The sequence below is a fragment of the Neltuma alba genome, unplaced genomic scaffold (genome assembly GCF_004799145.2).
Source record: "Neltuma alba isolate B1F8T4 unplaced genomic scaffold, ASM479914v2 tig00012836_pilon, whole genome shotgun sequence".
In the NCBI taxonomy this organism is placed as follows: Eukaryota; Viridiplantae; Streptophyta; class Magnoliopsida; order Fabales; family Fabaceae; genus Neltuma; species Neltuma alba.
Window position 1 is genome coordinate 348,503 of NW_021637225.1, and position 13,070 is coordinate 361,572.

The 13,070-nt window shown below is 35.4% G+C and overlaps 2 protein-coding genes across 2 annotated transcripts; both read right to left on the bottom strand.

The window, feature by feature from the left end:
* Positions 1-2,960: 2,960 nt before the first annotated feature.
* Positions 2,961-12,443, bottom strand: LOC114731530 (MLO-like protein 4). The gene is made up of 17 exons (XM_028918727.1): positions 12,433-12,443; positions 6,694-7,449; positions 6,548-6,605; positions 6,247-6,455; positions 5,974-6,090; positions 5,833-5,893; positions 5,641-5,744; positions 5,145-5,219; positions 4,908-4,993; positions 4,512-4,561; positions 4,305-4,345; positions 4,001-4,171; positions 3,880-3,915; positions 3,684-3,751; positions 3,541-3,601; positions 3,123-3,450; positions 2,961-3,089 (listed from the first exon to the last, which is right to left on the bottom strand). Exons 2-16 carry the CDS (start codon positions 6,817-6,819, stop codon positions 3,145-3,147), a joined length of 1,569 nt encoding a protein of 522 aa, XP_028774560.1. The 5' UTR covers positions 6,820-7,449; positions 12,433-12,443; the 3' UTR covers positions 2,961-3,089; positions 3,123-3,144.
* Positions 8,811-9,950, bottom strand: LOC114731535 (thiosulfate sulfurtransferase 18). The gene is made up of 6 exons (XM_028918733.1): positions 9,861-9,950; positions 9,695-9,775; positions 9,529-9,608; positions 9,367-9,437; positions 9,235-9,288; positions 8,811-9,140 (listed from the first exon to the last, which is right to left on the bottom strand). The coding sequence occupies exons 1-6, from the start codon at positions 9,875-9,877 to the stop codon at positions 9,042-9,044; spliced, it is 402 nt and encodes a 133-aa protein (XP_028774566.1). The 5' UTR covers positions 9,878-9,950; the 3' UTR covers positions 8,811-9,041.
* Positions 12,444-13,070: the final 627 nt, after the last annotated feature.

Consider the following 13,070-nt stretch of genomic DNA (forward strand, 5'->3'; position numbering starts at 1 on the left):
TATAAATATGAAAAATCATTTTAAATTAAAAATAATAATAAAACACGATTACAACCATTAATTAATAAATATTTCATCATTGAATGTGATTTATTATAATAATACTTATTATAACCATATTTATTGGATATAAATATATTTAAAAAGTTCATATATACCCACATATATATTTATTATAACAATATTTATTAAATATAAATATATAATATATTTATTTCGGTTATTCGGTTATAACCGAATTTTTTTCTACTAAGCGAACCGAATACCGAACCGAATTGTTAAAAAAATAAAAACCGAAATTAAATTCGTTTCAGTTCAGTTTTCGGTTACGGTTTGGTTTTGCTCACCCCTGCTGCTAGGCCATGCCGTTGAATTAGGGCTGCACAGCAAACAAACAAGACCAGACCAAAGTCCAACTTGAAGTCTAGTTTAATTTTGGTCAGGTCGAGTTTGACAGTCTATAATCTAGTCCAGTCCAATGGTAACCCGAGGTCGGGTTGGACTGAACTTGGTCCATCAGACTAGTGGACTGGTTCAAGTAATCCAGGTTTTCAATTTTTTTCCTTTATGAGAAGCAAGATTTTAACATCATAAATACAATTTAAGACAATAAAAGATACCTACAATCATATAAAACTCATCCTAAAATATTAAGACTTTATCATAAATACATAAAAATCTCTAGAAATATTGAAAAAAAATTAAAGGTAACATCTGAATTATAAATTATTAAAAAATAAAAAATTCACTGAGACCAGACTGGACCGGATCAGTCCAGGTGGTCTTATCACTTGGTTTGAAACCCAATCTAGCTCGACCAACCAGTCTGGTTCAATCTAATCTAATTTCATTATATAATTTATTTGCACTAGATTGGATAGGACCAGACCACTGGTTTTTTGCATACCTGCACTTTGATTTCTGTCCCAGTTGAGGGTACCTCTGCTGGAGGCAAGTCCTTGCCACTTGGTATGGTATTCTCCGAGTTTCTCATAGTGCTGCATTCTGGGGTAGTATGATAGTTTTAGCTGCTTCCTTGACTTTCACAGTTGTCGCAAAGGCTGAACAAAATATCCTAAAATTCAAATTTTATCTCAACATGAAAGATTATCAAATCAAATAGGATACCATAGAGGGTAAAAACCACGCTTGGCAGTGCGTTAAGTATGCCACTTCATTTATACTTTTCTACTGCAAGCAAGATTTGTAGAGTACTACCTCCGGTCCTAATTATAAGAGCCAGTTGACTAATTTAAGAAGATTAAGAAAGTAAGTTGGATTAGTTATTTGTCCTAAATAGGTGTTGTCTTTTCTAAAATATCATTGCGAATCAAGTGTATTGACTAGAACTCTTATTATTAGAAGGGCTATTTTGAAAAAAAAATGTATAAATATGAGAGACAAAATGGATTGGAGTATTATATTTAGTACCAAAATAAAAGTCAAATAGGATCTTATATTAAAAATCAGAAGTAGTATTATGGTATCAACGTATGGCTTCCCACAAAATAATAAGAGAGAAGAGATCTGGTCCTCTCAAGACTATCGGGATTGGTCTTCATCGAGTCCTAGAATTCTTTTTCGTCCCGCGACTTTGGTTGTCGTCTCTAACATGATATTGGTGGCTTGGTTTAACTCCAAGGAAGCTATTGTGAGAAATTGTTATTCAGTTCGTTCTTCTTGAACGAAGATTACACGAATTCCTCTTCTTAACTAGTCTGGTGCTGTGTGGTACAGGATAGAAGTGAGATTGTAGAACTTTTAGTTGCATACGTTTCCGTTTTATGGCTTGTTTTAGTTTTGTAGTTCATTTTTCATTTTATTTATTAAGTTTCTTTTCTGTTAGTTGCACCGAGCCAACCTACTTTTTTTTTTTTTGTTGTTCATTTGGGTTTTGTTCAAATTAATATACTATAATAACTGGCTTTTAATGAAATTGTCCCTTGATTGAAAAGAGAAAGTTATATGCAAATGTAATCACTCCCTCTCATTTTAACTAAAATTGTTTTTAATGATATAAATGTACTCATGTTTTAAAAATTAAAATAATAACTGATTTTCTAATTATGATACATGTATTGATATGGATATATGCCTTGCAATTTGAAGAATACTGACAACGAAAAATTGTGAAAATGAATTTATGTATTTGCAAAAAAAAAAAAAGAAAGAAACTAAAACTTCTTCTGCTTTTTATCAAACGCTTTCCTTTTGTATAGTAAATTATCTTGTGCAACAATATACAATATTGATTGATTTCAGAATAATCTGAATTCGAACTCCAAGTGATTGCTTCTAATTCTAATTTAGTTATGAGCCATTGAGCCAGAGCCGGAATTTTACCTAATTGGTAACAATAACTATACCACTCTTACAACATCCATATCTTCCATGACAAAGCTCAAAGCTCCTATGATGCTTTACCATCCCAAGATTTGCATGGGTAATCGGATGTTTTGCCCTTACCGGTTTGAAATATGTTCATATTCTTCTTCTTCTTTCTTTTTTACGATCGGAAAATGTTCATATTCTACTATATATATATATATATATATATATATATATGGTGGAAGATGTTCATGTTCTACTATATTAGATTTGTAGTTTTCTATGAATTTAGAATTTAACATTCGATCTAATCCTTAGTTTGGCAGGCAATTTGAGGATCTACTATTGTTTTGTGTTGGCTGTTTCAAAACCATAGCTTGTACGGCGATGCTTGGTGGCATCATCATTTATCCATGATCATGTATTTTCCATTTTTACGACCATTGTTTAATGCCATTTTTAGCATTCAGGTTTTAACTAAGGATTAACTATCTTCTAAGTTGAACACCAATTTTGAAGAAAAACTGTCCCCCAGGTTGATTAACCAAATGTTATTTTTGGTAAGATGAAGTTTTTTTTTTTGGATAGAAATTTTTGGGGGGGGGGGGGAAGGAATTAGTGAAGGTTCCATATTTCCATTACTGAAGAGAAGCACCAATAACTCATTGAACTTTTAATCATAGTGTACCAAGCAAAAGATAGATATTTCTCTCTGATATTCCCTTTCCTCCTTGAATTTTCCTTAAGCAAATGGTTGGCTGCGTTGGGATGAAGAAAATAGCATTTTGGCAGAACACGTATTCATGAGAAGGAATCTCAAATTCTCAAAGTCAGCGAAGGAGAAGAATCGTAATGTATATGGGTATCCGAGTAATCATCAAGATCATGCGAGAGACCAGACTCCTTAGTTCCCGAGGAGCTTCCTTCATCACTGTTTATTGCATTGTAATTTGAGTTCACCATCTCGGACGTCATCAAATCGGACAACGTTGTCACTGATGTTGTTGTCGCGCCAAGGAGCGAGGCAGAAGGACTTTGTCTGCTCTTCACTCTCTTCTTCCATTTTGAGAGTGATTTTCTCACATTCTCAGATATCACAGACTTCTTGAACCGCGACCCCATCTGCATAATCAATACTCATGAAGCCACATTAAATGCTTGCTATGTGATGAAGAATATATTCTAACGAGCGACAAGAAGAAGAAGCTGAACCTGCGTGACGATAACATACAGAGGAAACGTTATGAAGCTGCACCAGATTTGGGAGATGACCCTGTGTTGGCAATTAATCACGTTACTCTTAGTGGATTTGTGAATGCTATTTCCTGAGGTTTAGATTATCACGTGATTTTTACCCAAATGACAAGCGGATTACAACCAAGGTTCGACTGTCCATGAAACAAGAAGGTTCTCTGATTTCCCACTGCAATTTGAAAAAACAAAACTCAAGACCATCAAATCAACGATCACGTCCTTAATTTTGTGGCGCTGTAATTGTTCGTATATGCTAATTTTAGAAATTTGAACATAAAAGCAAAGGTAGCTTCTTACAAGGGACCATATGAATGATGCCATTTCAAATGCATTCTGCAAGGTCACAAGAGAAGTTAAACGACATGAAAGAAACGTGTGAAGGTGTTATCGGTTTTGAAAATGTAATTTGGTGACTGACCAGGAAGGATATGAGCTGAATTAACCACAGAAGAAGCCTTGGCTTCCCAAACCAGAAGAGCTCATCTCGTAAGTTGAATTGAGTGTGCTTCATATATGGGCAACGGTCCATTATCTCCACAGCCAGCTTTACCACCACCCGATGCAGTTTAGTACCAATTACCAGGAGCAACTGAATTCCAAATCAACAACAGAAAGTCATCATAATTATTATTTTTCCCTAACACGACCTTTTCTTCAAGTTGAGGAAAATTCTCTGTTTAGTAATGAATCAAAAGGGAACGACAAGCATTATCAGAACTCACAATTGTTGGAATGAAAGAAAGCCAAAAGTAGAAGTGGCTTCCTGAACAAAAATAACAACGTTCAGTTTGATTAGATCCATGACTGACGATTGAAGAAACTAGCTAGCATCATATTCCCACAAAAAAAAAAAAAAAAACACTAGCATCACATGTCACACTTGTCCTAAAGAAATTATCAAGCTTATGATAATACCCACAGAAACTTACCATGAAAATCTAGGAAAATGCAACAAATGGCATATATCCAGAGAGGCACGCTGCAAAACAAGTTAAGGTGAGGCTATCAAATTAATTTTCCATGACCAAAAATCAGTATGATAAACAAAGGTTACAGGCTAAAGCTAATAATCAAATGAGTTAAGAGTCCATTGGAAAAAAGGTGACAAGAGGTTTGCTTTATCTCCAATAAAGTATCAACTGAGGAGTCTGGCAGAGAATCTTGGAGTCATTACTTGATTTGCGTAAACTGCATGTAGTCACTCACCATATCTATATCCAGGCGAGCTTAAAGTAGTGAAACTTGCAAATTCATCAGCAAAATTAACTTTAGTTATAGTAATCTAGTGAAAGCCTTATATTCCAATGTCAGAGAAGAAGCAGCACCTAACACCAACAATGTCACGGAACTCATCATCCATGCTTCGAAGAATGTAGTTGTGGAAATCATACGTCAGGGGAAGCTGATGAGTCTACAGAATATCATAATAAAGAAATGGATAAATATTAGCCAATAAGCAAAGTTAGCCGATGAGTCACCTTCAGCCCTCCATTCCTTTCTGCACGAGGGCACAAGTAAAAGGTATATGCACAGCAGTTATGTAGCGATCAGAAAGCACTCACTGTAACAAAACCTAAGCGCAATGCCATGTAATCAGCTCGGTTGATGGAACTCCAGAATTGGCGGCTGAAGCAAAGCTGCATTTCAGGTCCGTGAGTATTATGAGTCATCTAAGAGAACATTAAACGATAAGGAAAATTCCACTGAAAAATCTGGGAGATAAACTGTAGCAAGCATACAGCAGCCTAGTAATACTTAGACCATTTAAAAAAAATCCTTGTAACACGTCAAGGAAAATGGGGAAGACTCCAAATTAAGCAGTTCACGAATTTGATTAACTAAAATTTATGTAGAAGACAAGCACGTTCCTTTTGCAGTGAAGATTAAATTAAGTTGTATAATTGATCTGATCCTGTTCCATAATTTTCATGTTCCTTAGCATGAACATGAAGCAAGATCAAAATATATCAATCAAACTACGAACAGATACAGTAATTTTGTTGGTGAGTTCATATATCTTAACCATGGAAAGAAAAGAAAATAATCCGTATACAGTACCAGCCAAACAAGAACTTTGTGCTGACTCCAGGGATGGGACGCCTGGTGAACAATGAACGTAGAAAGCCGTCTAAATCTTACATTTGATGTGACTTGCGAAGGATCTACCATGACAAAGATGGAACATCATCAGGATGAATGTTTCAGTTAATGCAATGGTTCGTTGCAGTTATCGGATCAGAAATTGTGGACCTTGTAAACTCTGCATAGCCATTGTCTTTGCTTCACTTTCCCATGCTCTCCAGCTATATATCTGCATGAACTCAGTTAAGATAATCAGGGCCCATACATCAATTCTAGGGATCAAAATCAGTGTCAGAAGGATGCCTGAACCTTAATCATGGCCAAGGCAATAGCGACAAAACTGTAGGAAACATGAGTAATCCCCAGGACAAATATGAAACGATGAAGCTGTTCAAGGCTGTGATAAGAAGCAAATGACTCGTGACCCTGGAAAGCGAATTATGAGAGTTTTAATAAAAACAATAGTGTTCATGAACTATGCAGTTCATGTGCCCTTTGGATTTAAACCAATGAGGAAGTGTTAACCGCATTGCAAGTTACTGGCTAAAATGTTATGTGAACTAGATGTGATAGGAAAACTACCTCAGGGCAATAATCATGCAGCCCAGAGTTCCCATGCTCGTTGAAAACTGTCATATTATGATGCTCTAAACTTGAACGGATTGATGAATTGCCTTCCACAGCACACGGGAAAAATTTGCTGCTTAAAACTGAAGACTTGACACAAATCTTTGCCACAAAAATAGTCCAATGACCCATCAGCAATGAAAGCAACCCAAAAAGCATAAGCTCTGCTTAGAAATCAAAATTAAATCAGATCATTTTTAGAAAGGTGGAAAATTTTAATGAAACTCGTGAGGGGTTAAAACTTCAAATTTCACACCTTCTTTGATCTTTTCCATTGCGGCAAGCAGAGATTTTCTCTTGGTTCTGTTCAACCACTGTGGTATTGATGAAATAACAAGGTAACCCATGAATGGGAGAGTCTCAAAGGGGACAGAAAGCATAGAATAGGATGGCTTAGTTTACCTTTATAATTTTTTTCAATGAGACGTGAGACAAGAAACTTGTAGTGACCAATAGAGTGATGACGGTTGCAACTGCCCAAGTGGGGGTTTCAGCCAGGGATCTTCCTTCCATATTTTCTTCCACCATTTGTGCATTCTATCTCGGAACCCACACTCTTCTAAACATTTGAGCTTCTTCTTTACATGAGACAAGAACAATTAACCTAAACATATTTAAGGTCAGTTTGATGGAGCAGAGCAAGATGTTGGCCATTAATGTGAGCATGTGGTCGTTGGGGGTTTGCAGAGGCAGAACGTTGAGCCTTTGTTCAGAACAACTGAGCACATATAAATTGGCTGCGCTGTCATGAACCGGTCTGAGACTAATGGGATCCAATAAACTCATTACCTAAACAAGGCGGTTTCGGTTAACGTGTCAATTCTCAGGTTGCATCTTGTACCATGGGTCAGTTTTATTGAGTTGTTATAATTTGAAAGGTCCCACCGACCAGTTACACCAAGAAGACTTGAATCAAAGTGGGGGAGAAGTCAAGAAAGAGTCGTCAATGATCTTCTACAACCAATTCATATCTTATTTTTCAATAGTTATCAAGAATTTCTTCCTTCTGATTTGTAGTTCATGGCAGTTTGAAGAACAACAAAAGAATTAAATTTGCCTCAACTTCGCATGCGGTTATTGTGTAGTCATATTAATTAGAATGAGAATTAAAACTGGCAACCAACAATAGCTGCATAGAGCGGAAGGAATTTAATTCTTCTTAACAAAGACAAGGATTCAAATACTGGTGATAAAAAAGATCACCTTAATAATCCCTTGTCACCAAAAAAAAAGAAAAAAGATCACCTTAATAACTTGGTATTATTGAACTCCAAAAAGTTATATTTAATGGATGGTGCATTAATATCCATCTGATATTTTTAATATTTTATATTGGTATTGAATATAGTTATTATTTGAGCATGGTTGTGAGTTGGTGGTGAATATAAAATGTTTATCTTCGTACCAACAAACCATTTACTCCGCCTTTATATCATATGCTTATTTCTTACTAGCCCGCTTTTTGTTTAGTTTGATTTTTAACTTAGTTATAAGTATAAGATTCCAATTTACTTCATTTTTTATATTTATTTATTTTTTTCAAAGATAATTTTCACAGTAATAATAGTTCTAACTAATATACTTACTTAGTAAAAGTACTTTAAGAAAGACAATACTTATTTATTACAAATAATTAACTTAACTAATTTTTTTAATTTACTTAAATTTATCAATTAACTCTTATACAAGGATTGAGAAGGTAGTATTAGAGTGGATCTGTACTATTTTAGTAAAATACCTGCGTAAGCTTGTGAACTTTTCTTCGAACTAAAACTCTCGAATGTATTAGTCATTTTTAATCGTGTAACATGAATGTCTATTTTAACTGCAAAGGAGAAAATCGTTACCCAGGTAGCATCAAAATAGTTCGCGTCATGTATGTTTTTTTTTTTGGATGACAGGAAGTTCCTGTCAGGCTAATAGTGTGAAAAACAATAGTTCATTCAGTAATAACGAATCATTGACTTTTTGGGGGACATTTTTGTTTGTACTAACAATTTGAAACTTTTATATGCTTTTTTTTGGGTAAAAATACAATAAACATTCCAGCAAAATATTTAGTCTCCGGCATATGTGATGAATGGAAATTTAATGATTTATAGTTTGAGTTTGACTAAATTGTATTTTAATTCTCTAAATTTACATCAATTTCAAAAACAGTCCTTATTTATAGTTATTTAATTTTGACATCGTTAGTTTCGTTTAATGGAAAATATTAACTCAGTAACTCTAAGTAGTGATTCCATAATTAAATGTTAACAAAGTATGTTGGAATTATAAAATATACAAACAATTATATAAAATTTAGAGTATATTTTGTTGGTATTTAATTGCAGACCATTTAAATGTGTTGCTTAAATGAGAGCAATGTGTTAATATTTTTTTTTAACAAAAACTAAGTGTTAAAATTAAATTACTAAAAATATACTCTAAAAATTTAGGGGACTAAATTAGAATTTGAGCAGATTTAAAAGGAAAAAAAAAAAGAAGAAGAGAGGAACGATTTAACCTTAAGAACAGATAAAACTGAAGGCCGAATAGCATAAAAACGAAGACGATAAAACAAGTTGATAGCACAGCTTGATGAAGAGAAAAAACCAAAGACAACAAACATGGTGGACTGGAAGATAGGGATATAAAAACTGATGATGCAGAGGTAAATGCGCTGCAAGAGACAGGTGGAATGCAGATAAGGCATTTAAGGAGGCTGGTGGAAGGAGCAACGATCGATGGCCGATGAGTTCGGCGGATCAGTCATGGTCATGGTTGGCCTCCGATGCTTTCACAGGAAGTTGGTTCTTAACCCACTCCAAATACCCTCCTCCCACGTTCCTCACCTTCTCGTACCCCTGTCATTTCATTCTCACTCTTCGTTAATCACTATCCTCATCACTCTCTCACCGTTCATGTTTATGACTCTATCTGTAAACTTAATCCACTTACATTAGCCTGAAGATCCCTTGTTGCGTTCACAGATCTCACCCCGCTTTGGCATCCCTGGATTACACATCCAAATAACTATTACTTTTCACTGCAAATAAAATCCTTAGACCCCAGGCAGAAAGAAAAGTTTACCACGAGCAAATGATCTTCCTTGTTGCAAGCACAGGAAACTTTGTTCAGAAACTCCGGATTCTTCACCCTCCCTGTTGCATGGATTCACGAGATTTTGCCCCCGGAAATGAAATGCAACGTTAACCAAATCAGACCAAAGCAAAGAAAACAAAATTCCATTACCCTCTGCCGTATTGAACATGTATGGAATGTTGATGATCTTATCCGCAACCGGATGCCCTTTCTCGAACTCTTCTACTGTCCTGTTCAGTTCTTCCCACCAGGTTAGGTTCATTTTCTCGGGGGAAAAAAGCATAACCATGAAAAATATCCGATACCAGATATGTACCTGACATCAAGATAAACATGGCCGGCGTGGGTCAGACCCTTGGCGGTGAGCACGTCAACTGTGACAACCTCTGCTCCTGAGCTGCACAGAGAAACAAAACAGAAGATCGAGAGGAAATGCCACAGGTAGTAGAATATGTACGCAGATCCATGAGAGCAGATCGAACCTTTCGGTAGAGCCCATGGCGAAGAAGGAGATGAAGCAGTCGGAGAAGCTTTTTCTTTCCCGTAAAATGGGCGATTTACCTTGCAAATATGTGATCGAAAAATTGCTGCCCGAGTCAGATCCCATCTTTTGTGGGACAGATTATTAATGCGCCACGCCACCGAAAATGACAGCTTATTTCGTCCGGCTGTGGCGTTTTGAGTAAGGCAAGCCATAGCGGATTAACAGAATCAAAGGCTTCAGCTTTATGCTCTCTTGCTCTCTCTGTTCTAGTGTTTTTCCTTTTAAATTGACGTCAAAAGTTCCGTATTAAGGTTGTCCTACTTTTAACCTTTGGGTCCCGTTTGGTACGAAGCATTGAAAATGAGGTATTGGAATTGTAATTGCAACTGAAAAAAATCATTAAAATAATACTTAGTATGAGTAATTGTTTGTTATATGGGATTAAGCAAACCTATAAAAGTGGGATTGGGGAATACCACTTCTCCCATGATATTCCCCAATCCCACATATATGGCTTTGATTAATCCCATATATCAAACAATCTCTTACACTAAACACTTTCCTAATAGATTTTCTCAATTGTAATCTCAATCCCAATCCCTCATTTCCAGTACTTCCTACCAAACGCAACCTTGGTGCAATATTGAATATTGACATTGTACTGAATTGCGTCTATCGTGGTGTAAATACATCGTCAGCACACGAACAATATTGTTTATTGTTACTGATTATATTTTGTTGAGAGTGGTCCTAGTGTCCTACATTTTTTATCATGTAGCAGATAGGGGGATAGTGAGTAGGGGTGGAAACAGGCCAGGCGGCTTGTCAGGAGCCTATGGCCTGGCCTGCATTTGGCCTGGCCTAGCCTAGTCTGTTTCCCAAAAATGACAGGCTCAGGCCTGTTTGAAGGCCTGTTTAGTTAAACAGGCTAGGCTTAGGCTTTTTAAAAAGCCTGTTAAGCCTGTTAGGCCGGCCTGGGTCTGTTAAGAATTTATAATTATAATATATAAAAAATTAATTAATGCTATTATTGCTAATGTGTTTTTTAATTTATTTTTTAATTTTAATATATAGTTAATAGCTTAATCTTTTCTTAGATTTTGAAGTTTAGATAACAAGTGAAGATAAAAATATAATTTAAAATAATAATATTAATAAATAATGTGATTTTTAAATCTTAAAAATATAAAAAAAATAGGAAAGAAAAATTTTGTTTCAAGAATGATAAATTAACTAACTTACGTATTATGTTAATTTAAGTATGATATCCTCTTTATTCATTATAAAATTATTATTTTTTTCCTCTTTATTTATTTGTCTTAATTTTAATTTTTTGTGTGTACTTAAACGTAGTTTTATTCCAAATTTTAACATATAATTACAATTAGTTTTCAATAACATTCTTATAAATTATAATTAAGATTTAAAATAGTAGTTATGATACTAAAATTTAAATAAAAGACAAGACTAAAAATTTAATTATTATGTACGTTTTTTTAATCTTAGCTTTTTTTAAAAAATAATTATTATAATTTGAATTTTTTAAAAATACAGGCCTTTTAACAGGTTTCAGACCAGGCCAGGCCTTTACACAGGCCAGGCTCAGGCCGAAAAATAAGCCTGTAACAGGCCACAGGCCAGGCTCAGGCCAATAGGCTCCAAAACAGGCCTGACCTGTTAAGAGCAAAGCCTGGCCTGGCCTGGCCTGTTTTCACCCTTAATAGTGAGTCATGAGATAGTGGTGTTAGAGTCCTGTCCTTCTTATGAAGCCCAATGTAAGGTTGATTCATTCATGGAATGAAACCATTCCTCCATTTCGGAAAAGCAGAGTTTCTTCAAGTTTTGATCCTACTGCTTATTCATTAAACTGCGAAATAGTCGAGCGCAGCAATAACGCGTCATGTGTATGTTTTTTCCAAATACCATGTATAACCATGAAAAACTATTTAAAAGAATCAAGTTGCATTTCATTAGAACTTCCTTGTTATTTTTCAAGGTAAACTGTTGGATGTGCAGGATTTGTGAGGAACGACATTATACAATAATTAATTGATGGTATATTTGACATTTAAAATAAACAAGATGGGGAGAGTACTGCTGGTGATACTGATACATGAACAGGGAGAGTAAAAGCAAGTTGATTCCACAGTGGGATTAAGAGGAGGAGGAGTAGTAGTAGTAAAACGTGGACGATGGATGGCTGCTTCATTACAATTTAGCAGAGCAGACAACGTGGCTGACCACTGATGTTTTCACAGGAAGCAGGTTTTGAAGCCGCTTGCCATAACCGGAACGAGTTTCCCTGCTCAGTGGGAGATGAGCACGGATAGCTCATCTCTCACTCCACACCGTTTTATATAAAACAAGAAACAATTTCTTTTTCGTTTAAAACTAAGCACTCTATTTTAATTAACTAATCTCATTCATCATTTCCTATCCCTATCTTAGACCCCTGAATCGTGAATTTCTTCCTCACCTATTTTAGACTTTCAGCCCCTCCATGGCCTCCGCCATTGATGGCTTCTTCTAGTCATAAACCTCACATAATTTGCAAAAGTCTGAAATTCGACGTCTTTTTTAATCACAAAGGATGGTAGAAAGTCGAACACCTCATTCTTCAATCTGAAATTTTTTCTGCACTGAAAACCCCTTTCTCTCCGAAGTTATCGCCAAGTGTCTCAATTCTTCTCTCTCGTGAGGGCTGAATGATGCGACAAAATTTTTTTTTTTCTTAGAAAGTAGAAACATAGTAAAGACGATGCCGTTTGGCAATAAACTTAAACACATCTCCTACTTGTTTTAAATAAAACGATGTGCAATGCGAGATGAACTATTACTGCTTATTTCCCGCTGAGCAGGAAACTGATTCCCCTACTTTTATTCCCAAATTAGATCCCTTGCGTTCATCTTTGTGCTTTAGATTTTATGCCTCGCCTTTTCGTCCATCACACTCATCTTAATATTAACTATACGGTGGCCAGTCACACAGATATCAATTGTGCACAAGGAAGAACATAAAGTATCAAGAACCCATGAGTGATCAATGACGGCTAACAGGTCGTCTTTTAAATTAGGACGCATTCCTGACCTAATCGAGTAATTTTGGAAAAAGAAAGACAAGAGAATCACTAAAATATTAATTCTGAAAAAGGTCACAAGCTCATAATCGTAAGTCACAACCCTTTTTCATCAATTTTCTAAATAAAAT